General features: G+C 37.4%; 3 protein-coding genes across 6 annotated transcripts; all 3 read left to right on the top strand.

Moving 5' to 3' along the window:
• The first annotated feature begins 1,789 nt into the window (after positions 1-1,789).
• Positions 1,790-7,963, top strand: LOC143451782 (uncharacterized). Its single transcript, XM_076952507.1, has 13 exons — positions 1,790-1,934; positions 2,050-2,175; positions 2,331-2,501; positions 2,704-2,834; positions 3,648-3,888; positions 4,287-4,370; positions 4,836-4,889; positions 5,064-6,046; positions 6,129-6,459; positions 6,555-6,633; positions 6,717-6,856; positions 7,513-7,600; positions 7,684-7,963. Exons 1-13 carry the CDS (start codon positions 1,790-1,792, stop codon positions 7,961-7,963), a joined length of 2,853 nt encoding a protein of 950 aa, XP_076808622.1.
• A 3,538-nt stretch (positions 7,964-11,501) lies between these two features.
• On the top strand, positions 11,502-13,069 carry LOC143453385 (uncharacterized). Its single transcript, XM_076954716.1, has 4 exons — positions 11,502-11,763; positions 12,389-12,598; positions 12,681-12,762; positions 12,851-13,069. The coding sequence occupies exons 1-3, from the start codon at positions 11,560-11,562 to the stop codon at positions 12,750-12,752; spliced, it is 486 nt and encodes a 161-aa protein (XP_076810831.1). The 5' UTR covers positions 11,502-11,559; the 3' UTR covers positions 12,753-12,762; positions 12,851-13,069.
• Positions 13,070-20,948: 7,879 nt separating this feature from the next.
• Positions 20,949-24,639, top strand: LOC143453393 (5-oxoprolinase-like). 4 transcript variants are annotated; one of them, XR_013115168.1, is made up of 6 exons: positions 20,949-22,061; positions 22,383-22,567; positions 23,111-23,214; positions 23,676-23,896; positions 24,273-24,471; positions 24,561-24,639. XR_013115168.1 is itself a non-coding variant. In XM_076954730.1 (4 exons), the coding sequence occupies exons 1-2, from the start codon at positions 22,971-22,973 to the stop codon at positions 23,837-23,839; spliced, it is 408 nt and encodes a 135-aa protein (XP_076810845.1). In that variant the 5' UTR covers positions 22,694-22,970; the 3' UTR covers positions 23,840-23,896; positions 24,273-24,471; positions 24,561-24,639. The 4 variants fall into 4 exon arrangements, 1 of the variants encoding a protein (XP_076810845.1); XR_013115167.1 differs by having other exon boundaries at positions 23,111-23,322; XR_013115166.1 differs by having other exon boundaries at positions 23,111-23,896.
• The last annotated feature ends 1,604 nt before the right edge of the window (positions 24,640-26,243 follow it).

Below are 26,243 nucleotides of genomic sequence, written 5' to 3'. Positions count from 1 at the left end.
GCTTGGTGGCATCGAGGCTACTCCGGAGTTAAGCTCAGGCGGCGAAGACCCTAGTCCAAGATCGTCGGCGAAAAAAAATTGAAACAAACTGCACCGGAAATCAGCTCTGTCTACATCAAGACTGTTCCGAAGCACAACTCCAGCGGAAACGAAACTGGTCCTGAAATTAACTCTTGTGGCAAATTTTTACGTATGAGTATAAGCTCATCAAATGTACTCGGCCAGATGTTGAAGCCAGCTCTTCATCCCCTGGTCCAGAACTGTGAAGCTTTGCGCAGTTTTGGGAGGGCGAATGATCCCACGGTCAAATAGTATATGGTCCGCGGTCTGGGACCCTGCTCCACACTCGCATGCTGCTGATGATTTTAGCTCCCTGCGCTGCATGTTTGCGCCAAAACGGTCACTTCTGTTCTAGGGTGGTTTCGGATGAACTAGGTGGGGCGGTGGGTCTGGGCCAACTTTTTCTTGCAGGACTCAAATATTTTGTGGTCAGGGTGTAATCAGTGTCTTGTCTCTTTTGTAGTGTCTTGCCGAATAGCAATAGAAAGGGTTGCATGAACTCAGACATTGAGGAACAAGCATCTTGAACAAGGTTGTGCAGATGTTGTGTTCTTCATTAGCCCATGGCTGATAAGCTGTCTTGTTCGTAGCACAGTTCCTTCTCAGTGATGCTGGAGAAGTTCCTTGTAGTACCGGCAGCAGGTGTGTAGTGGCAACAAAACAGCTTCAAAATTGTTTCCCGTTTCAACAAGACTAATGTGCTTGGAACAGTCTGGAAAACTCTGGAACTTTACTCGGAAAAAGACGGAAACGGAAACGCGAACACGACGCTGTTCTAGGAATTTCGGCAGAAAAAAGACAGCTCTGGAAAGTCGTCGGAAACGAGAGTGCTCTAGAATTCAACTCTGGTGGTTAGAAGTCTACTCCGGGAACTTTGGTGGAAGCGATATTTCTCCGGAATTTAGCACAGATGTTAACTAGGCTGCTCCAGGAACTCCGGCAGCCACAAAACAACTCCTGCAACTCTATCGGCAAAGAAACTGCTCTAGAATTTAACACTAGTGTCAGCGAGAATGTTTCGGGAACTCCGTCAACAACGAGGCTTCTCCGGCAACTCGGACGGAAAAAAGACTGCTTCGAAACTTAACCCGACGGCAACGACGCTGGTCTGAGAAATCCGGCGTGAACGATTCTGCTTCGAGGACTTTGGTGGTGACGAGGTTGCTCAAGGACTTCGGCAGAAACAGGACAGTCCCGAAAATCAACTCAGGTGCCAAGGAGGCTGCTCCAGAACTTAGGAAGAAGCGAGACTGGAACTTAAATTGGGAGGATAGTCCGGAACTTTGACCAAAACGAGATTGGAACTTTTCTTCAGCGGCAACGAGGTTACTTCGGAGTTATACTTTGGTGGCATTGACACTGCTCCGGGAACCTCGAAGGGTACAAGATTTCTCCGCAATTCCGGAAGAAACAAGGCTACTCAGCAACTTCGGCATAAACAAGCCTGCTCAGGAACTCAAATTCGTCGGCAACGCACAGACGTGCTCGTGCTGGCAGCAGCAGCACATATAATCATCATATATATATAAACTAATAATATACTAAAAATAAAATACGGAAATATAAAATGCAAAAAATACTAAAATAAAATGCTAAAATAAAACTACATAGAGTTATAGACTAAAGAACTAATCGTTATATTAACAAAGTTTAAATTTCAAGTTCACGTCGTCAACAATTTTGACGAGGTATAAAACATAAGCTAAGATAATTACTGCTACGTCGAAGTATGTCGAAGCCAGAAGAGCAAAGATTGACCGAAGATAAACCTCAACTTGTACAACCTGGTAACAATGAAGAGAGCTCATCAGGTGAAAGTGATGAACAACCTGGAACATCACGTGCTGTTGCAATGCAAGCGGGGATGTCTCATGGTGAGTAATCTGAGATTGAAATGATTAAATCTTTGTACTTTGCTTTAATTACATAAAAACCTGTTAATATATTACTTGGTATAAAAGTTTTGTTTTTCCTTTGCTTTAAATCCAGGGCCTGCAGATGCAGAAAATCAAGTCTTGCAAGCAATGGAAAATGCTGAAGCTTCTCAGAATGTTTTAAGTAGAATTGATCCAGGGTTGATTGAGCTTACAAGCAAAGTGGCTGAAAGCAGAGTTGGTAAGTTTTATGAAACTGTGTCCCTGAATACGTAAGCACACAATTGTTTTTAAATACTTAGGATAAAGCCTATTAGTTGCATTTATCAAACTATGTTTCCATATTATTGTGATGCCTTTTTATAGATGAAAATCTTATCTTTTACCGCAAATCAGGGCCAGTCATGATTAATTATGCTCCTAAAATTTATCACCACGACGAAAGACAATACCAACATCACGATCAAAGACAATACCAAGACAACAGAGAATATAAGCAAAAAGACACCGGGGACTTGAAAAATATAAAACCAACCCAAGTTAAAGAGAAACAAGTAAATCCTTTAGGTGAGCATTATAAGACCATACAACTTTATCTTGTAAAGTGCTTATTGTCTTTCATTATCGTATCACATTTTGTTTCTTTCCTCTTGTTACTTCCTGATATATTTTACACGTGCCGCTACCTGTTTAAGTGCTTCGCGTTTCTTTTCTCCAACAGCGGTACAAGACCCATGCATCTTTGCTTAAATATTACATCTTATTTCAGAACCTAATAATCCACAAGCAACAAATTCACCTTGTGGACCTGGGACCAGTCAACACCAGGATGACAACAAAGCTAACCAGCATATAATGATCAGTTATAACTGGAATGATTCAAAGGATCTCGCATATAAGGTTTGTAAATAGATTTTATATTCTCAGTTTACAGCTTTTAACGAAATACACGAAATGTTAATAGAATTAAAAATCAAAAAATGTTTGAAACTCCAAATTAAAACTTTGTCTTTTGGTAAATACATAGTTTCGTTCTTCACTTTCGCTGTATCTTAACTTAAATATTTGTGCTAGGGCAGGGGTGGGCAACATACGGCACAACATACGGCAGGGTACAACAACAACGTACATACAACATACACACATACATACAACAGGGTGGGAAACATACAACGTGATTTTCAGCGGCCCGCAGACAGTTTCCAGTCTCACATGATATTGTGGCCTGCGGCCACATTCTGCCGCTATCCATGTATTGCGTCACTGAATAAGTCCAAGTTTGCCATCCTGAGAAAGATGGCCATGAATCTACTTGTTCTGTTCGGGTCTACATACATTTATGAGCAAACATTTTCGACCATGAACATTAATAAGACAAAGCTGTGTTCCAATCTATTTAGGAATCCGGCCCGCTAAGTACTTCATTTTCTCATATCAGGCCCGCCGACCGAAGAAGTTGCCCGCCCCTGTGCTAGGGTCAGGAAGAAAGTTTTATTTTATACACATATCGTAAATATCAGTTACAACATCACTTAGATGATGTGGAATTTATAAAATGCGCTGTTCTGTTTTCGTCTTGGATTTATTATGCAAATTACTAATAACCGAAACCGTTTGTTGGTTTTAGAAAGATTACGAAAGCAGAAGAGTGGCAAATTAGCTACTCACAAACTTTACCTAACAATCTAGTTTCATTTGTTTGCACTTTTGCAGATATCCGATGAACTCTCTGCCGCTGGTTACAAAGTGTGGATTGATAAAGACGAGATGAGAGGTGACATTTATGACAGAATGTATGAAGCCGTTGACAACGCTTACTTGGTCCTCATGTTTCTGTCTGAAAATTATAAACTCAGTAAAAACTGCAAAAGGGAAGGCAAACTTGCCGCTGACAAGGGAAAACGTATAATACCCATTATCACCCAACACAATTATAAAATGGAAGGCTGGACAGGTATCCATTTTTATTATACTTTTCGTTTGTGCTTGGTTGTTTTCAACGCATTTTTATGCCTATGACTCGTTGATTTTTTTAAATTGATTTCTACGTCACAAAATGGGATGTTGCTTAAGGTTTGAATGGTAACATTATATTTAGTATTGTTATTTTCATTATTAATCATAATTGCTACACCAGAAGACGCAAACTCAAGTATACGAAATCTTGTGGCGATAAATCATTGTTAACTTTAAGAGTGCTATATATTCTGCTCTTCCTCTAACCAATCATTTATGTAATGTTATGTTAATGTTTGTTTCTATTTTTATCTTTCAATATTCATTACTGAATTGATTTTCATCACCTGCTTTCACCACAGATAACATTTATATTTTTACAATTTTTATCAAAAGCTCTTTTGGTGTCGGGAAAACTCTACTACGATTTTAGCAAAGAATCATTTGAGGATAACTTTGATAAACTTATCAAGGAAATAGGTAATTAAACTCATAAGTTGAAATAGGTATTTTCACAACATTTTATTATTAAAACATTAACTGAAGTTATTATTGGTTATTAGTTCATTTTATTTAATTTATTGTTAGTTTTTATGCTTTTATCTTCTGCTACCTCGAGAAATATTAATAATTGGAAACTTTACAAAACTGCTGGCACGTTTTGTAATTATTTGGTTTTCGATTTCTCATCACGACTTTTGTTTGCTAAACTAAATTTTTGTTAAAAGAATACTGCTGCACTTATTATCATACTATCGTTTTATTATAACAGTTAGCAGTTATACATAGCAACGATTAAGAAACGATTTAAACTTTTAGTCAAGGCTTTTCCATTTTTGCACTGTCATGGCTTGTATTTATTTGGGTTTGGAACTAAAACCCAAATTTTTCCTAAGAACATTTTTCCTTCCAACGATGCATTAATCTTTTTCATCTGTTCCATAGATCATCCCAATGAACAACAGCAATTCACGAAATGTTTGGAGGCAAATAAAGCAGGTTAGTTTATACAATGATGTATTTAAGGGACTATTAATGTTTGTTTTATATGCCGTAGTTGCTGAGGAAAATAACATGTGAGTTCTGCAACTGTTCCGATTTATAAACCAATATATAGCCTTATGCAGTTTCCGTTTTAAAAATTCATGCTTTAAAGGTCTGTATTCTTATCAGACCACCGAAAACTCGGAAAGCGAGAGGAAGCTATTGGAAAAGTTTTGCAGCAGCAAAATAAACGCCGTGAAGATGACATCCGTCTCCAAGCTGGAATCGACGTCTCAGTAGCAGATATTCCAATTGTCCATCCAAAGTACACCAAGGTATCTTTTTTCCAAGGACGGGCAGTCCCTAAACATGAAACTTATGCCCCGTCAACTGGTGAACCTGATACACTTAAGCGGGATGAGGACATTGAATTTGAAGAACTGCTGAAGTCCAACGAACGTTTTACCGCCTTCATAGGTTTCCCCGGATCCGGAAAGACGACTTTGTCCAAAAGATTAGCCAAAACAGAAGAATACAAATGTCTTTATTATAAATTTATGGAGATGCCAGTTGGCGAAAAGGTCAGTTTTCGGAAGCTAATTATGGATAACATTTATCCAGATTTAGACGAAACCACTCGAGAGGATGCATGGGAGTGGATCAAAGAAAATCAGAAAAGTTGTCTTCTACTCTTTGATGGTCTGGATCAGGCGGAGTGGTCACTTAAAGACAAAGTACCCAAAGTGAACTATGATACTCCCCAAAGTGTACCAGACCTCATTGCCAACTTATGCAATAAACATTTCCTTCCAGACATTAAGCTAATCTTTACCTCCAGACCTCACAGTGCCATCACGCTTCCTGCTCCACTACGTCCAGACTCTACAATCTTACTTGGTGATCTGCCCCTTGACTCTATGAATAAACTGTTTTATTTTTACGCTGGTGCTTCTGCCGACAAGCTTTGGAATGATTTTTCCCGAAATGCTAAAATTGTGCTTGCACTTTGTTTTAACCCGTTGTTGCTTCAGTTAGTTATAGCAGCAGGTTTGGCTCCTACAACAAAAATTGGAAAAATCATCACCACAACGCGGGTATTTGCCACAGTTTTGGAGAACCTCCGATGCAGTGACAATGCAAAACACGAAGACATCACTTTACTAGTAAAGCAGGTGAGAGAACTGAACATGTTTCTGTTTACCTAAAATGGTGATAATGTACAAGAACATATTATTACTTGTTTTGTTGTTGCAGCTCAGTGAAGTGGCTTACAATACCACCATGAGGTCTTCGGTTGTCATGACACGTGACGACCTCAGAGCAGTTGGTCTTGAACCAGACCAGATACAAGATATCGTCGTCGGCATTTACGCTCATTTTGCGGCAGTCAGCCGCGTGTTTGATGGCCACGTGAAGTATTACTTCGCCCACCAGCTGTATCAGGAGTTTTTCACCGCAAAGTTCATCGTTAATGAACTGCCCATGGATACGTTTAAAAACCTTGTTTCAAACGAGCTATTTTCCGATGAGAAGTGGTCCGTTATTAGGAGATTTGTTTGCGGTCTGCTCATAGATATGATGAAAGGTATTATCAGGATAGTAGTAATGTGCATTTTAAGTTATGATTTACTATTAAGCTTATTCAAACATGAAAATTGTAAAATATCAACTTTTTTTCAGATTCCAGCATCAGCAATTTTGCTGCAACTGGGCACGATCAACCAGAACTCTCGTGTTTTTCCTCACTTCCTTTCAACAGGTGAGGTTAAAAACGTTTTTGTTGTTCTATAAGCGATCTCATACTAGGCAAGAAAGAGACAAAAGCAATTATGACATTTTCAGACAAGATGAGCAGGTAGAGGAGCAGATTTCACTTACACAAAAGCCAGCAGAGGAGAAGATATCATCTCCAGAACATCATTCATCAGCCTTACTTTCAACTAGGTCTACAGAACAGCAGGCAGAGGAGGTGGAATCATCCGGTTTGTACCATAATGTAATAGATTTTGCACACATTTATGAAAAACATAATTAATAAGAAAGAAGATGTGAAACATGTTGCATATTTTGTTGAATCGTTTTCACAAAAAAACTTGATAATATACAAACATCGTGGTTTTACCATTTGTGCTGTTTGTTTAGTTATGCTTCCGTTAGATAACTTGCCGTGATATGCAGGAAGGAAATGTCCGACAAAAATAAAAGTTGTTGTAATAATTTGTTCCTGTTCAAGAAGCAGTTTCTTTATTAAAGCATTATTCATAAAAAACAAGCTTCCGGTGTAACACTCGACATTTTCTCTACTATTGCACTGCCCTAACGATCTTTACTTTACTATTACTTAAAGACCGGGTGGGTTCAATGAGCCAAGGGTGCCACCTTTGCCAAGGGTGCCTTTACAAACCCAAGCGTTAGTGATTGTAGATGTTTTCAGGTTTTCATCAATTTTCTTTCAGTCTCTTATATCATGTTTTCGATTCTTGGAGCTATAATTATGTGCCGTTTGATCATACAGTAGACATCAAAAAAGTTTTTTTACGCAAAGTGTTCTATATGCAAATACCTATCTCTGTTAACGTTTTGCCATTATGCAAATATTTTCTAAACATAAACCGATCAAACGATATATTTTTTGCAGATTCCAGCATCAGCAAGATTGCCACATCTGGACACGAGCAGCGAGACCGCTCGTGCTTGTTATCTCGCTGTTTTTGCTGCCTTAACAGGTAAAGTTTAAAAAGTTTTTGCTGTTCCATAAACGAGTTTATATTAGACATGAAAGAGACAAAAGCAATTATGACTTATTCAGACAAGATGATCAGGTAGAGGAGCAGATTTCACTTACACAAAAGCCAGCAGAGGAGAAGATATCATCTCCAGAACATCAGTCATCAGCCTTACTTTCACCTAGGTATACAGAACAGCAGGAATATATGAAGGCATCCTCATCATCCGGTTTGTACCGTTATGTTCTTGTTACAGTACTTTGCAAATGCTTTTGCAGAGTAATTTGGTACAGTTTTCAAAAGTACCAACGCTCAACGGTACCAGAAACTCTGTATTATATAGAGCAGTGCCTAATTGTATAGGACTTGGTACAAGAATTTATAAGCTACGATTGCAAGTTTTCTTTACTTTGACTTACGTTTATGTTCATCGTTATAAAGTTATAGCTTGTGTTTTTCTCGCTAAATTGGATGAGTTTCGTATCTATCGGTGATGAAGTATTGCGCCGCAAGGGTCATGATATTATTGCACTCGCTCCAACATGACAAGCTTTGTCAATATGATGTTCATTGAATTGACATCCCTGTAACTTCTAATTCCACAATAACACTACAATAACGTATCCCTTCAATCACATGTTTTTCGTTTTATTTTAAGCCTTAAATATGAGGGACGAAAAATTGTGCCGACGTAGGTGGTCGCAAAGACATAAACAATTACGATGATAATTGCCACAAATAAATCAGGCAAATGTGGCCTAGAAGGCTAAAACGTACATCACAATAATATAATGGCAAAGAATAACATTTCATTTCAAATGGTATCGAATACAAAATAAATGCTCATTTTAATAGTTTTATTTTCATTATAAATCAATCCTAAAGTACTACGAAGCATATAGCAAAGGATTTATTAAAACTTTCAAAGGTTTGGTGGAAACATCGTCCCTAATGGTTACGATGAAAATAATCAAAATAACAACAAAGTCACGTGATCGATTCATTGTTGTCATTTTGTATCAAACTGATCCAGACCTGCAATTGATGAAGTTAACTGTAACTGCTACTTGCACAACTGTTTAAAATTTTAGTTATACTCTAAAAGTAAACGTTGCGAAGTTAAGATGGACACTATCACAGTTAATGAGGTATGAAGATTACGTGGCGTCTGAATAATCCCGTCATCACCACAGGACAAGGGTAATGCTAAAGCCGGAACTTGTGGTAAAGTACCGGTAATAAGCATATATGTGAAAAACTTACGTTTTATGTCTGACTAAAACTTAGTAATATTCCAAGAAAAGTTGCCGAATATTACGGCATGTTTCAGTGCATAAGAAACATAGCAGGCTAAAGAATTTAGTAGGATGTAAAACAAAATATGAATAATTTTCTGACAAGTTTGAGTGCAGTAGTTGGCCTATGTATAGGCTACGGGTAAACAAATTTTCGTGTAATTTGCAACTACAGAACTACATTTACGATCCTTTTTAATCATTTTTGCCATTTTTAATCATTTTTGCCATTGCCATCCTTTTTAATCATCATTGAACATCAATTTTTGCCTTGCTTTGTCTTTGCCCACATTTTAGGTGACTGTAAATTTTAGCACACTACCGGCTAACAAATTGCAAAACTTGAATTTATAATAGATGTTATAACTGTCAAGCTAAAGTTCCTGGGTTACTGCTTTCAGAAGTGTTCCAATGTGAAAGCTCTGCTCATTCATTGTTTTCATTTTGTATCAAACTGATCCAGACCTGCAATTGATGAAGTTAACTGTAACTGCTACTTGCACAGCTGTTTAAATTTTAGTTATACTCTAAAAGTAAACGTTGCGCAGTTAAGATGGACACTATCACTGTTAATGGGGTATGGAGGTTACATGGCGTCTGAATAATCCCGTCATCACCACAGGACAAGGGTAATGCTGAAGCCGAAACTTGTGGTAAAGTACCGGTAATAACTAATAAGCATATATGTGAAAAACTTACGTTTTATGTCTGACTAAAACTTAGTAATATTCCAAGAAAAGTTGTCGAAGTTTAGGGCATGTTTCAGTGTATCAAAAACATAGTGAAGAATCTGGTAGGATGTAAAACGAAATATGAATATTTTTCTGAGTAGTTTGTGTAGTTAGCCTATGTAAGGCTACCGGTAAATATACTTTCATATCAGTTGCAACTACAGAGCTACAATCAAAATCCTTTTTAATCATTTTTGCTTTGTCTTTGCCCACATTTTAAGCTACTGTATATTTTAGCACACTGTACTGGCTAACAAACTGCAAAACTCGCATATAATAAATGTTATGACGTTCAAGCTAAATTTCCTAGGTTACTGCTTTCAGAAATGTTCCAATGTGAAAGCTCTGTTCATATTTTACCAAAGCTTTGATGGTTTTTATGGACATTGTTGTCTTAGGTCCAAGAACTTAAACACAATTGCATAATAATAACATCGAAAAGTGGTTAACCTATTAGCACAAAGTAAAAGGACCAATCAACCTACTTCCAGTTATAATAGGCTGGTAAAATTGGCTGCAAATAACCATAAACACATGACTGGGGTATAATAGTTGCAATCATTTATCATCTTTTACAAAGACTCTTTTTTGTAAATTATTGATGTGATAAGTTTTATCAGATAACAGTAAGAATGGATAGAAGTAGCCTATTACACAGCATGATGATGTTATTAGATGTAGCACCCATGTTTGTTGCTGTGCTACTGCTATATCTGTTTAAGTCTGATATTCTTGGCTTAGTACACTAGCCTTGTGGAGCTCTACAACTGCTTTTGTCTCACTTAGTTTAGTTTCTTAAATTGTTCACATAACAGTTGTTTCCATTTGTTGTTGCTTATATTGAGAATAACCTTCAGCTGAAGTTCTTAAATGTGATACGCTAAAGTTAAAATCATATCTTGAGTTGAAAAGGCATTGAGTTAGACAACTTCAGGTGTTGAGATAATTAGTACTAATTATGCTCTGGGAAACAAAGGTACACTTCAGTTACTGTTAGTAGTTTACATGCATTTTATTAATTTAAGTTGCCTTAAATTGTTTGAATTTTCATGCAAATGAAATCAAGTTCATCAAGTTAATGAGCTTTGCTTTGTGCTCCACATTTGTCACCTGTCAGTATTAAGCTGGATAATAATTTATTTCCAGATGTTGCTGAGAAGAGGAGGATTTGGATAGAAGCACTAAAGTCACAGCTGGTACGATTTGAGAAACTGCAAGATTGGTCACGTAAGTTTATTTTCTGACTTTGTCCTAAATCTGCAAATATTTCAATAAACTGCATGTGCATGTTATGTATTATTTGCCATAGACAAGCATTAGGCCTATAAGCAGCAGAACACACATTTCTGTTGAATTTCAAAACTTATCTTTACTTGGCCTAGTACAGTAAGGCTGCTGACAGACTGGTGGTGCTGTGAAAATATTTGTGTGATAATATTTTGTGAAACTTGATTGAAATGACATGTGGCCTATTTAGCCGGGAAATATTTCCACATAATCACTGGTAGATTAGTACAGCAGCCTACTAGGCCAAGTAAAAGTAAGTTTTGTAATTTACATGTCTATTGCAAACATATTGCCAGTGCTAGTGTACAGAGCCTAGCTTAGTAGGCTGCCGGTAATTCTGGTGAAAATATTTGCCGGCTAAATAGGCCACATGTCATTTAGATCAGTTCTGGTTGTTGTATTGAGTTTATCTTCAGTTTAAAATGCCTGATTCTGTTTTTAATTCGTCCCAAACAGATAATTTAAAGAAAAGTAAGTTTTCGCTTTCAACTTGACTTTGTTGCCTAAACATGAAAAATTTCCGTCTTAAATTTATTTCCATAACGCGGCGAACTACAACCGGTAAATAATTAACTGTTATGGTTGTTTAGATGACGACCAACGCAGATATATTTCGCTTTTATGCGAATTAAACGAATCCAGCGACATGGAACTCTTCAATATGGCGTCACTGCGCTTTCCAACAGAGATGAGTCTTTATGGATTGAAATTGTCATCATCGGAAGCCGCGATCTTTTGTGACGTTTTAAGAAAACAACGAAAGGAGTTAAAGGGGCTTGGTCTGAACGAATGCTTCTCCCCTGGTGATGTGGAAAGATTAATTTCGGCGATCTCTGAGATGCCTGGAAAGGTTTGACGATTTATTCAACTTTTTATCGTTTGCTTAGAACAGCATATGACGTCATAATAAATTGTTTACATTTGTTTTTATGACGTCATAATGGCTAGTACGAAGATATTTTTCAAGGCAGTTTGTTGAGATTACTGGGCAGTGTAGGTCGGACATTTTGTGCTAATTTATATAAAATTGCAGAATAATTTTGCGACGGTTTAGTGATTACTTGAATCTACAAGAAATGTGGAATCTGCGATAAACTTGGTCGCTTAAAATTCCTTCTTTTTAATGAAAAAATGACAAAATTTTGTTGGATCAGTTTTAGCCTGGCATGTACCGGTTAATTTTTGGGTCAACAGAAAAGTTTCAATTTTTTTAAAACTGAAAATATTTTTGCGAACTTATTATCAGGATTTGTTTCTTCAACTAATACTCGATACTGGTTTTAATTGGTCGCTCAAAATTATTTCTATTTAATTCAAAAACCAAGAATTTGTGTTGGACCAGTAGGCTAGGCCTAAATCTGACCAAGTGGTGCTGGTTAGTTATTAACCAATTAATGGTAATATTAACTTGTATGTAGTAATATATTAGCTTCATCAATACACCAGGTTGTAGTTTACAAACATTTCATCTGCAGGTAAAAGAGTTGAACATCATGGGCAACATAATCAAAGACATTCCAGGACCAGAATTTTTCGCTAAAATTGAAGGATATCTCGGCATGATTGGAAACAAAAATTGTAGAAACAAAATCGGCATGTCTGGTTGCTTCGGAGTTGGAAGATTCTCCGCAAATTCGAGCGAGATTCAAGAAATTCAACTCGCCCTTGACCAGCTTCATGACTCGGTATTCTTTATATCTTGTCATGTTTGTGTCAACTTGAACTTTGCACAGAAATTTAAGTTTAAACAAAATTTTTAATTTATAGCGGTTGCGAGTTGGTGTTGGTCTTGATGACGAAGGTAATTACGTCATACTCACTCCGCGCAAGCACTCCTGACGTAATAATGGTAAGTAGGTTTCATTTTTAAACCGAAATTCTATTTTAATTAAATTCTGATAAAATTCCTTCTTCACATCGATTCACTTTTATAAAAGGAATTGCGTCGTGGGCGGGATTCGAACGACGGACCCCTGCGGCATCGAGCGATCGCTCAACCCGATGCGCCATCTACAGATTTACCAATTCGTTGATAAAATTGATTTATATTTGTACATAAACTAATAGTGATGTCATAATTGTAGTTGTTAGACATGTTTATTCAAATTAATATTCACTGCATTATGTTGAATGGTGAATTTGCTGTAATATTTTAGATTTGCTGATTTTTGTGATTTGAAATATCCAGAGTGAGTTTTGTGGAAATAAAGTTTGTTGTAAGACAGAAATTGGTTTTGTGTCAATATTTTTAGCATGATATTTCTGCCCAAGCGTTATATGTAAGTTTTTATCATCGCTAATTGATTTGTAGGGTTCAGCTCTAAATTGCTTATATCTGCTCAAATCTAATGAGACTGGTACTATGACTTGTAGGCTAAGAAAGCATCCGCCTCGAATGATGCCTCTACCTTGTAACCAATGATTAACAGAAATATAAGCTACCAAAATTTTTATATCAACTTGACGCAGACAAATAACAGCAGTAATAATAATAACAGCTCGGCGTGTAGTTGGGGCAAGACATCAAACACACAGAGTTATATCATGGGATTAACTTCCTGCTGCAACTTTCGCTACGAGTTGTTCGGCTGCAAGTTTACGAAAGCAGTCGCTGTTATGTGTCCCTGAGATGCGGAAAGAAACTGCGTCTTTGCTTAAACTAAGTGCTAATGACAACCAGGTTAAGAAACAGTGACGTATTTTGAATTGCGTTGAATAGTGGTGGAAATTGTTTTAAAGCCCGCTTTAAAATACCAGCGTTTGCCCACTGTAAGCTCCTATCAAAACGCGAAAGTGGAGCGAAAAAGGTTTGCTTGTTACTCTTGAAAAACTGCTTAAAGCCTGGAGATGAACTCTATACTCTATTACTCCCATATTAAGGCACGAGCATTCGAGCGCACTCCTATTCTTTAGTGACGATCGCGAGAAGTCGCTCTTTTGTCAACGTCGGAACGGAACCACGAGCGCTTTCCCTATAAGAGGTTATTCGCTCTTTTTCTGCACAAACAACGCTATGAACGCACAAATGGGCAAGAGATGTTTGGATTGAAAGTGTTTTAGGTTTATGGACTGCTGTAAGAACATCATTTTATGTAGCGAAAAATAAACAACAGAATACGCGACACAAAGCACAGCAGCATGTCAGAACCTTGTTTTGGTGGTTCCATACAAACACTTTTCTTTAAGCTGACAACAATGAACTGAGTTTGTATCGTCAGTCGTAAGTTTGTCGATGTTGTGTGTGATCTACTTTTGCATGAGACGCGAAAGCGATATTTGTCGGGGGCTTTGTGCAGTCTGATATCACTTTAGCAGCTTAGCAGCGTCACTGCCATATTTCCATACTCGGTTTATGTTCGTAGCAATAGTTATCAACGGACTGTTATGACGACACGTCATCAACATTGTTTTCTGCTATTGTCCGGCTTTGAAAATCGTCAAAGTGGGCAAAGAGCCGAGTGCAAATGTCGCATTTCAATTGTATTTACACAGAGAATGCATAGAGATAAAAAGCCATTTAACGATGGTTTGTGTGCATAGAATGTACCAAAAAAGTAGATTGCGAAATAACGTAATTTGTAGCAAACGTTTGTGACAGGAGCTCCGTTACGTGGTTACGTTGGTTGCGTAATTATTTATAATTTAACATTAGCGAGCACACACACTTGGTATAAACCTATTGAGGTGGAAATAAAGACTCTCCAGGGAAGTTGACTCTCTTGCGCAGCGAAAAACTGGCAGTTATACCCCGACCTTTTCACGATGGCCAGTTAAGGTGTAAAGCGAGACTCGTCGAGGTCCTGGATGCGTAATAATTGATACGTTTGCTTTTGTAAGATCTCAAAGATTTCCTCTTTTAGGATGACAACTCCAAAAACATCCATCGGGAAGCTGAAAGATCGACCAAGGCTTCCACCTTTGAAGTCGTGACAGTGATGCCTCTGGTTTTGCGAAGACAATTCTGGGCCATTTCGTCTTTGCTGACGGCCGCTTGCGATGGCATTCTCACCCCAGTCTTCTGCATGAGCTCAATGTTCTTCGTCTGGCGAAGAAATTCGAGGTCGCCGGAATCCCATTCAAAGATAAACAGCTCTCTAAATTAGATGATATTCTTTAGTGTACCCCGCAGCAAAGCGAAACATCGAGGCGAACGATAAGATCGGACCGCTGAGGTAAAAGTTCGTTGTACTTTGACAGACTATTTGGGCTGCAACAATCTCCATCTCCAGCAGCCATGTTTTGCAATGTTCATTTATTGTCCTACGTTGTCGTCATCGACAGCACAATTACTCAAAATTCATTGCCGATACTCGTCGACCAGTTGGTAGAGCTTAAACAAAATCAAATACATTTTAATGTTGATGAGGTATTTACATCAAATTACGTCAAGACACTTTTCCATTACCCGCATATTTACTTACAACTTCCTCACCATTAGTTTTGTCGAAACAATTTTTAAATTAACCAATAAACTGATATAGCGCTCGCCTTCAAACCTCATAAAAGCTCATAGAGATCTTGCACGTGCGCAGTAGAACCAGCTGGCTCTCAGTTAATCTTTCAATGAGAGGGCTTTGTCGTCATCCGGATGTTGAGACCTCCAAAATCTGACTGAGCGATCTTTGTGACGTTTGCAGTCGTCGAAGTAGTTGATCACTCGCTCAACCCGGGACTAACTGTGCTGCTCCTTCAGCTGATGCTGAATAGTAGAAGAACTGAACGTTTCCGAGAGTCCTCGTTCGCTCCACCATCGCTTTATCGCAACCATATCTATTTCGTGGAGTACACGTGTAAACTCAATGGCTTGCGTGCAACTGTGCAGTTAGAAGACAGTCTATGCAAATTAAACCAGGTTTACCAGTACGTCGAAACAGCAAGATATAGACATCACTCGCCTTTTGCAAGTTGACCAAGAATGCTGCGATCAAACCGACGGTACGTTCAACCGCAGCGTTGGAAGTAAATTTATAGCCTACTCCGTGTAATAATAATCCTTCACATCCATTCATGATGCGAATGGTTTTGTACAATCCTTTGCAAGTCAAAGTCTGCAGAGACTTACATTCACTATTGTGAAATATTATATGTTATTATATTCTATTATATATTTGGTCCGAAGAAGTTTCGTTTTAAATGAAAAGCCTAAACCGGAACAATAACGACGCAAACGACCTCTTTCATAGTTATAGACTTGACAAGTTCTCGTTTGCAAGAACAAGCTCACAACTAGACGCTCAGAAATCGTGGTTTATAAAATAAATATGACTTACTTATACAAAATTACAATCCAGGTTTTGAAAATCAAGATTTATTGGCAGGATTGCAATGTATATTTCACGTATCCCTTCCGCAGGTCTTTGTATATACGTATATATATATATGTGTTTTTATAAGAACGTATTTTTTTTTTTTTAATTCAATTTTTTAAGTTGCTTTAATTTTGTCGAGTGATTATTCCAATCAAAGCTCTTCCAGCAATTTTATCACAAACTTTATACACCTTGTGGGCATCAGTGCATCAAACGACTTATGCTGTGCTTATGCCATCTTCGGGTGACGGCGCTGTTCAGCAAATTTCGGCATTAATAAGAGCTTAAAAATTCATTTTTTTGGCTTCTCATCGGGCCCCTTGAAGAACATCTTTTGCAGAAAATATCTAAACTAATGTAGGCATGTGTACTGAGTGCTACGCACTTATTAGATTAAAACTACACACTTTTGTTGTGAACCTCTTAAGAAAATTTAAGCCTGGTTCCAAGTATCACTTAGCACTGGCACTTAGCTGGCATTAGGTCTTACACGTGGTATAGGCCAGTGGTCCCCAACCCCCGGTCCGCGGACCAGTACCGGTCCGTAGGTCAGTTGGTACCGTTCCGCATGGGGTACTGTTAATTAGTGTGGGAACCCCTTTTGTTGCGTAGGCACGCTTGAGTTCTCGAAATCGATTGTCTGGAGAGGCCATTTTATCGCATAATAACCTTAGTTTATTACATCACAAGCCCTTGTTATGCTAAAATTCTTGAATTTTTATCTTGAGTGTATCAGCTAGTCTTAGTATCCCTAATTTAGTATCCCTTGCCCATTCTAACTGCCCGATGCCCTTTAATCAGGAGAGTAAGTTTGTTACATTAAGTTTTTTAGGAGGCGCGCAAACTTTTATTTTCACAGGCTGGGGTTATTTAGCCAGTATTTAAGAGTATTTTTCTCCCCCACCCTTTTAGTGGGTCGCGGTAGAATTATCAAACGTAGACCGGTCCGCGGAGAAAAAAAGGTTGAGGACCACTGGTATAGGCTATACTGTATAGTTCATCATGTATAGACTATATATGATGAACTGTATTCACTGACAAGTCAAACATTTTTAAAGTTAAATGTTGTTTTAAGTTAATGGTGTATTACGTCGTTCACTCACTTTGTCGTCACAATATTGTATTATGTCGTTCACTATATTAAAAATGGTGAAACATAATTATGGTACTGACAAGAATAGATCCAGGATTCACTGAAGCTAAAATACTTATATTCCAGTTCGTACGACCAAAGTTTGCCGGTAAGTGGTGGGCGACTGATTCAACAACAGGATATAAGAAAGCCGGTGCGCGCCATATCGCCAACCTATTAAACGTATTAAACCTGTTAACGTTCCCTTGCAGCGACAATCTAAACCCGCTTTACGCAGTCTAGGAAACAGTGCGTTAAAATGGTCTTAAGGGTCGGTATTATATTGTCAAAAAGTAAGTACTTCTTTAATTTCATGGAAATTTAGAAATAAATTTAGAGCTATTAAGCAATGCTGAGAATTTCGGTGTCCCTGTTTGCATTGCTTGTGTCTGATAGGCTACATTTGGCGCAATATAACATATACTACGATATACTACCTATACTATGTCGATATACTTCGTATACTGCTAAATGTATTTGATGTATTTAATTAAAACAGAATTGCCAACGAAGCTTCAATTCCTTTAATGAAAGTTTGATGCAAACCATTCTTGAAAGCGAAGTTTCGTAACCAAGGGTCCATCTCGTACAGTGCGGTGTTTGAAAAGAAAGTATTATTATTAGAGACTTATGTAAGACGTCATCCACAATTTTGTTTTTTATTGGTTGGATTGTTGGATACGCTCCAACTTATTTTGAGGCTTTATTCTTTTCGTCTAAATATACTCCAGGTCTATCCACTTTCCTCAATTCCTTTATTCGTGAATAGTTTGTTTGTCTGCATGTAGTCATTAGCCGCAATAGTTTATGCAGGTTTGGTGACACTTAATCACGCGACGCTTAATCATGCGACGCTTAATCACCGACACATGATCACTAGGACACTTAATCACGCGACACTTAATCACGCGACACTTAATCACGCGATACATAATCACTAGGACATTTAATCACGCGACGTTTAATCACACATTTACAATGTTTATTTACATTTACAATTTACACTGTAACAAGTACATGCATATTTACATGCAACTAACATTGTATTTTACGGTTTAACGTTTTGATGGTACTTTGGTCAAGAGCTTCGGTGAGCATGATCCATGATACCACCTTAATCCATGATACCACTCAAATCTTTCAACTTTTTAGAGAACTATGCATAAAGGTGTACCGACACTTAATCACGCGACGCTTAATCACCGACACTTAATCACTAGGACATTTAATCACGCGACTTGGATACTTAATCACGCGACACATAATTACTTGGATGTCGGAAAAGCGTGGGGAAAATTCAGCAATTCATCTCTCTGTGGGGATGGCGATGTGCATTGCTTTTAAGGTTGGCCTAAATCCAAAGTCTTTCTTTTAGAACTCCCCGACAATTGTCTTTGACTCCGTTGCGCCGGCTTTCTCTATAATGTTTCTTTAAATCAACACCAGCTCCATAAAGTCTAATTGTTATATTGTCCGAAGTAAGTTGTATCACAATAGAAACATTTTCATCATCTTTTCACATTTAAACAAAACTATAACTCTAATTCAGTAATGAACAGTCCAGAAGGTAAAACTGATATTATGTGTAGAGACAAGAAGGGGAGATTTTAACCAAACCTTAGTTTTTATACAAACACATTAGCCAATCAGGAAATAACATGTCATTTTGCATTGCTACGTATAACCTATGTAATATCTAACATTATTCTATTGTCACAACGTGACCAAATGCAACGTGCAACGTTTCTGCAAGGAATTGCTGGTACTCAACCTTCTATTCCAATGCGGTACAAGGCACTGAAACTGCGTGTGCAAAACACAGTTGACCGGTATCTGTCAAGCGAGATTTTAGTCTATCTTCGTGCAGTTGCTTACATTTCCCATGCATAACATTGCTGTAAATTGTAAATGTAAATAAAAATTGTAAATGTGAGATTAAATGTCGCGTGATTAAATGTCCTAGTGATTATGTGTCGGTGATTAAGTGTCCTAGTGATTATGTGTCGGTGATTAAGCGTCGCGTGATTAAGTGTCGCGTGATTAAGTGTCACCAAACCATTTATAGAAACCCTTGCTTCCTCTGAAAGAACATGGGGCATGCGGTTTGAGGCGAGCACTCTTTCTTCAAGTTTTAACTAGCAAAGCCTCATTAAAAAACATCCAAAAGATTTTGGCGGAAAAGCACCAACGTCACCTCTGTATGCTGTTGCAAGACGAAAATTTATTTGCGTCCAAGTATACTCTGGGACCAAAAGTTCATCTGTTTAACAATTTTTCTGCCGATGTGTTCAATTTTCTCAGCGTCATGCCACACAATCGTTCGTACTTTCGATGGATAGAAATTTACGGTATATAAAAAATATGTAATGAAATGATTGTTTATCGTTCCTTAGCCTGTAAGGGCGACCACTTCAATTACAATGTTTCTTTGTTAAATAGTTTAATGTCCTCGAAGTGAATGAGTCTCAGGTCGTTGTTTCGCTTTTCTTGATCTTAGAATTAATTGTACACCTCGACAACTATATATTCTGATTTAATTGAAGCTTCATTGAACGAATAAATCAGAATAAAACATTGTAACAGCAACAGCATAAAGACATGTTGCGACGTTAAACATACGACTGATAAGTGATGACTCGTAATGCACGCACAGTAACAGGGAAGCAATAGATTACGTCACGCAGTTTTATGCTTCACTGATTCGATAGATGAGAATTCTATGTCGTACACAATTTTATATTACATTAATTTGATATATTTATCACAAATATAACATTCGGTGTTTTGTTGCTACATATGTTAGAGATGGTCTTCCTGATTTTGGGAGACTAGAATTGGTAATGTTGTGTGAAACTATGTACGTGTCTCTTGTTAGAAAGTATGTAGTGATTCCAGAGGACGAGGTCTTAAATACTTACGCTACGAAATTGCCAAAATGAACTGTTTGAAATTAAATATTCACATATTGAGAGTCCACAGATTTTTCATGTTATAAGTTGAACAGTAAACTTTTAATTCCTCAAATAATTGATTTTCGTGGGTTTATTTGATTTTATTTATGTTTGAATTTGTTCTAACAAAGTACATAACATTTGTTATTATATAGTTAGGAACCACATATTTTAGCTTAAATTTAGGTTATTTTGAACATATTTTTTGTGATTGTTAGCATAAATGTCGTATTTGTAATTGAAAAATGAATCAAATAATCGTAGCACTTGTGCGGGTTGGCATTCCCAGATTATTAAAAAGAAACCTCTTTATATTTCGAGGAAAGAAATTTGGGTAATGAAATTTGTAAAAATGTCCGCCTACTGTACTTACACAGGAGTACTTTTAAGTTGTTTCGACCTTGTTCAACCTTGCATTTAGTGGAAACGTTCATAAACTTACGGCATTGCACGAATGAGACAGTTTTTAAACAGTGACGAAATGTCACCATCTCAATATTAATGTGATATTTATCGCGATAACAGCAACTGTTAGGTCAATAACTCTGACTGTGTCAAGTGGCTTCGTATATTACATGGCACGAATGAGATTAAGCCACTAGTCTTTCACTTAAAACGAAGTAAATGCCAATCACATCGTATAATGGGTTTTAGTTAACCAACATTGTTTCCAGTGCATCGGTGGGACGTAGTCAGCCATAAAAAGGCGATGCAAACTGTATGTAGGCAGATTTATGGGTACTTGACCACAATAAGGCATGGGAAATGTTTTTTTGAACGAAATCGGTGTCTTATAAGTCAATGATAAAAATTTTGGACTAGGCCTAATAACGGTCACTTTTTTCCAGTGTATAGGCCTAGCCTATATAGTTGCTGAAGAATTGTTTGGTTTCAAAAGAATAATATTTGAATGGTGATTTTGAAAAGCGAAGTTTTCTAGTAAAGCCCTTCAATAGGCTGTATGAGAAATATTGACCGTGGGTTAGTTTAACCTAGAAAATATAGATCATATAAATACAGGAAATATAATAATTTTATAGTCGTTTCAATATTGTTAGCCTAGTATTTGTGTTCACCCGAATGCAGATGATATTCAGCGCATCTATTCTGGTTTGGGTTTGTATCGGCCTAACTCTACAGGCAGCCTTGCAAGTGCCTCACTTTTATTATGGCATGAAAGAAAATAATGGACGCACTCCGACACTATAGGCCTATTTAGGCCAGTTTAGTTTTGACTTCAGCAGCTATTGAAGTACATTATTTGTTAATAAATTCATTAAATACTGTTTTTGGTCTCTATGCTTAAAACTTAAAGTTTACATTAAATACGATTTGTTCCTTGCATAGGTGGATAAATACACGATTAATGTATCGATTCAGGAATCCGGCCCGCCAAGTAGTTTATTTTCTCATAACAGGCCCGCCGACCGAAAAAGTTGCCCGCCCCTGTCTTAGAAGAAACAAATTTTGAGTCAGAAAAGTAAACACAAGATGTAAAAAGTTTCTTTCCTTGAGTCATACGCATTTCATAACTATATAGTATATAGACATGAAAACTAATAATCCTAACTTCATTATTGATATTGAAAGCATTCATTGCAAATGCTGAAAAAGTAGTTCACAGATCTGCCAACTGACTGACGTCTGCAGCAATTTTCAATTCGACCTCTGCGGCGAAGTGACGAAGCTGTTGTCCGTCGATCCACAAGATTACTCCGATGCTCCCAGGGAAGGAATTCGAAGGATTATGGAAGAGGTTTGTGACCAAAATAAACATATAGCCAATATGGTAAAGTTTATCATAATTTTGTTGATGATTATATGTCTCATTGTTGCTTCAAGTTCAATAATTTGCTTTGTTGACGAGGCTAAAAAGATTATTATGAAATGTAGTTTGATTTCATTGCTAGTGTTTAATTACAAATATTCCCGTAATTTTGTCTCTAATTAAACTTAGCTTCCCTTCATTTCCTCAAGTTTAACCATTTGTCGACTTGGCGAAAACCACTGCTAAGAAATGTTGTTTAACTGGATAGACTGCCTAATTATGTATACATTGTTTAATTTTGTTTTATAGAGTTGAAAATTATGACGAGTGAATCACTCGACTTGATAAAGATCGAATTCATCCGGATGGGAACGACGGTCGCCACAAATGCTTTCCTTGAGAGGAAAGGTGAAAGAATGGCACTTGCTCTCACTAAGGGTTGGAGAGATCTTCTTTACATTGGAAATTAGTCCAGACTGAAATTATTCGACCTCGTAAGTTGATCAACTCTGATGTTTCCAGTTGACAATGCATTTGTTTTAAGCTACTACCCACTAGTGACGTTAAATGTGGGTTTTATATTTTTCGTCTTTGCTTATTTTATCGTTTCTATGGTTTTAAACATTTAATCAAGGATGAGTTTATTATCAGTTTTTACTTTGATTTAAAGCAGCGATTCTAACCTTTTTGATCTGCTTTCCCATTAAAGCCAACTCAAAACTCAAATTTCCCCTTACTGATTTTCTAGTTTTCCGTTAGTTTTAGTACAGTAAATACGCTTATGCTAGTGTCTGGCTAGAGCTCAAGTAGGCCTCACTTCTGTATGTAATTATAGTAGTTTATTTGTTTCATGCTGTTGTAGCTAGAAATAGAAACAAATAACGACTCAAACTAATTATGACGTCATTTGTGCATATGGTTGTGCCTGCCTGTACAAACTCAACACCCAAAGCAACCCATGAGTTCAAAACTGTTGCCCATCCTGGGATTACATCTTCTGATATAAAATATAACATCTCACACTCCTCTATGCTCAGGTTCAATGAAAGTAGAACAATATTATCCGGCCCAGCAGGTGGCGTTATGTGGTACGCTATGACGTCATTTGAAGACAAACCTATCATTGGGTACAACATGGAAGGTATGGTGCCGCTAATATATCCAGTATCAGTATGAGCATGTACCTTTCATGCAATATGAGCATGTGTTTGAGTTTACTACAGCTGGTGTCACCATACAAGCACCACAGGTATTTTATTTTGAAATCTTAAATTAGGACAAAACTTTAACAATGGTACTATTTTTCCTGTTAATGTCAACATCAGGACAAAGTGTGTTTTTTATTTCAATTTGCTGATATGTACAGTACTTGTAATTTGTATGTGTTGTTTGGACACTGCATGCTTTATTAAGTTTTTGTGTATATGTTGTATTGAGTATCTTGTTTTCTTTTCGAGCTTTTTGATATTTTTAACTTTTGCAAAATATTGACATTTCGAAATTTGGAGAAAGACGACTTGTCTCCTTTGTACTTGCCTCAATTTGCATAATTTCTACCGACACTGGAATACATTCCCTTATTTTATTTGATTTCTATGACAGTTGAACATTTTCATCACAACTTGACGTCAGAACAGTCACAGGAGGTGAGGAGAGTCTGGTCTGTGCAATTTTTTCGTTTGGAGATGTTTGTGGTCTGCCTGAGTCTTCCCCGAATGTGCTGGGGCCCACCCAGGCCTCACATGTACAGAAAGGGGATTCCCTAACTGTGACGCCAATCTGTGTCTGGAAATGTTGTTGCCGGAGCAAATGTTGTACGACAGGTAACAATAAGATTTGTGATGATGTAAATTTTCGTTAAATAACAATGCTTAATTTTTATTTGCTGCACCTATGTGCATGCTGTGCTATTGTCTTATTACAAATTATTTAATCACAAACTGTGCATAATCACATCAATCCGAGGTAACTTATAAAGTGATTGTGAAGATAACATGCTGCAAATGGTACCTTGGTCATATCTTATGCTACTACTGGCACTAAACGTTAATTAAAATGGCAAAATTTACATATCTAAGTATGCTCTGATTCTCTGTGCATAAGATCTTACCAGACATAAGAGCAAATGCATGTCGTCAGCTGCATGCATTGACTGTTTATTACAATAAGTGATGTCATAATAAAGCATGTGTTGTGCAGGTGATGTCAAGTTATTTCGATGGAGGTCATCTCGACATTAGGGTCCATTTCATTGAGGACCCGTCAGGTGATTCACGGTCCAGCGATCATCATCGACAAGAATGGCACAATCTTGGTGGAATCTGACTGCAAGGCAAAGATGACTAAGAAAGTTATTGCGTTATGACATCATGGTGACATCACTTAGAGTTTGATGAGGGTAGTCTTTTTCTTACATGATAGGTTGACAACATCATTGTAGCTTGCCGTGATTAGAAATTGTAATTTTGTGAAAATTCACTTATTTAGGTGACGTCACCATCATGATAGGAAAGGGAAAGCCGAAGCATATTGGCAAGGAATTGGACGCCATCCAGCTCTCTATATTTTCACACAGGTCAATGTTATTTCGTAGATACAGTTTTTGGAAGCAAGTTTACAACTGACAATAACTGGAAAATTGAATATCAAATGCATGCAATGACCATTGTGGTAGTTGTAAGGTGTGGCTGGGTTCTTTGTCATTCTCCGTTATTTTAAATTTATAGGTATTATTTGTTATTGTTAAGTGTTATTTGGTGGACTGAATTTCTCGAAGCGATTTTTATGACTGACAATTTTACCCAAATGACAATAACTGGGAAATTGAATACCAAATGCATACAATTATTATTGGGGTAGCTGTAAGGCGTGGTTGGGTTTTTTGTCATTCCCAATTAACTTTTATGGGTTATGTGCTATACTGGGATCACTGACCCCATCACTATATTATAACCTCTGACCTTTGACATCAAAGGTTCATGAGCATTGCAGAACAGATGGGTAGGATTCTACAACGGACAGCGATATCCACTAACATTATGGTCTGGCTTGAACTTGTCATATTTATACTTGTTTGTTATTTTATATTACTGGTCTAGATAATCGTCCAACAGTGCTTTTACTTGTTTGTTCTAATTTCTGCGAATTTATTGAACCAAGATTTCTCAGCCCTTGACATTTTATCTGTGGTTCAGTCGTTGAAAGTCCTGTCTAGTCTTTGTATATTGCAAGACTTGCTTGTGTAAATACGTTGTTGATAGCTGAGTAGGTGTAATTGTATTATGATCATTCTGTGTCATTAGAACACTCATTGTTTATTGTGTAACATTACATGAATCGACAGGAACGACTTGACTTCTCGTGCGTTTTGTTTCCAACGCTTCTCACATCCTAGGCCACCTAGGGGCCATGCAGGATGCCGTGCAGTACCAGATGAGGGCGATAGATATCAATGAAGGAGATTGCATCCTCTCCAACCATCCATGTACTGGAGGAGTTCATCTTTCTGATCAATCTCGTGAGTATGATCATGTGATTTGCTTGGTGATGTGATAAATGTTATAGATCTGAACATGAAGTTTGCCATACGATGTTCAAAAATTTCATGGTTGTTTCACAACGGTGTTTATGTTAACCAACCGCTACTAAAACATTATCAGAAGGTTGCGATTTATGCTGGGACCACCACCATTATGTGGTTACCTAATTTACCAGCTATGTGGTTATTTGGCAATTTAGTTGCTGATGTGGTAATTTATGTGGTTACCAACAATCATTTGTTTAGTTGGTATCATATCATATGAAATTACCTGATTATATCAGACAACATTATGCAACATGGCTTCATTATTTCCAACCACACACCAGGTTTTCATCCCTGAGCACACGAAGCCGATATTTTTCACGGCGAATTGCCACGAAAAATTTGCCATTCCGTTCGTGGTCCATGTGTATTTAGTGCTAGTTTTGCGGTAGCTCAGGCAACTTGACAATCTCTTCTCTCTACAACAAAGGCTGTCTCTTATTTAAACAAGATTAAATAGTTACGTCTTTTCCGAATGTTTTTACTTATTTAATTCATTTGGGTGATTTTTTTTTAATTAACAGTTTGCGACAGTTATTTTACTTCATTATTACCAATTTGTTACATCACAGTGTATTATCACAGTT

The sequence above is a fragment of the Clavelina lepadiformis genome, chromosome 4 (assembly GCF_947623445.1).
Source record: "Clavelina lepadiformis chromosome 4, kaClaLepa1.1, whole genome shotgun sequence".
In the NCBI taxonomy this organism is placed as follows: Eukaryota; Metazoa; Chordata; class Ascidiacea; order Aplousobranchia; family Clavelinidae; genus Clavelina; species Clavelina lepadiformis.
Note: the sequence above shows the minus strand (reverse complement) of the source record. Positions and strands in the feature narration are given on the sequence as shown.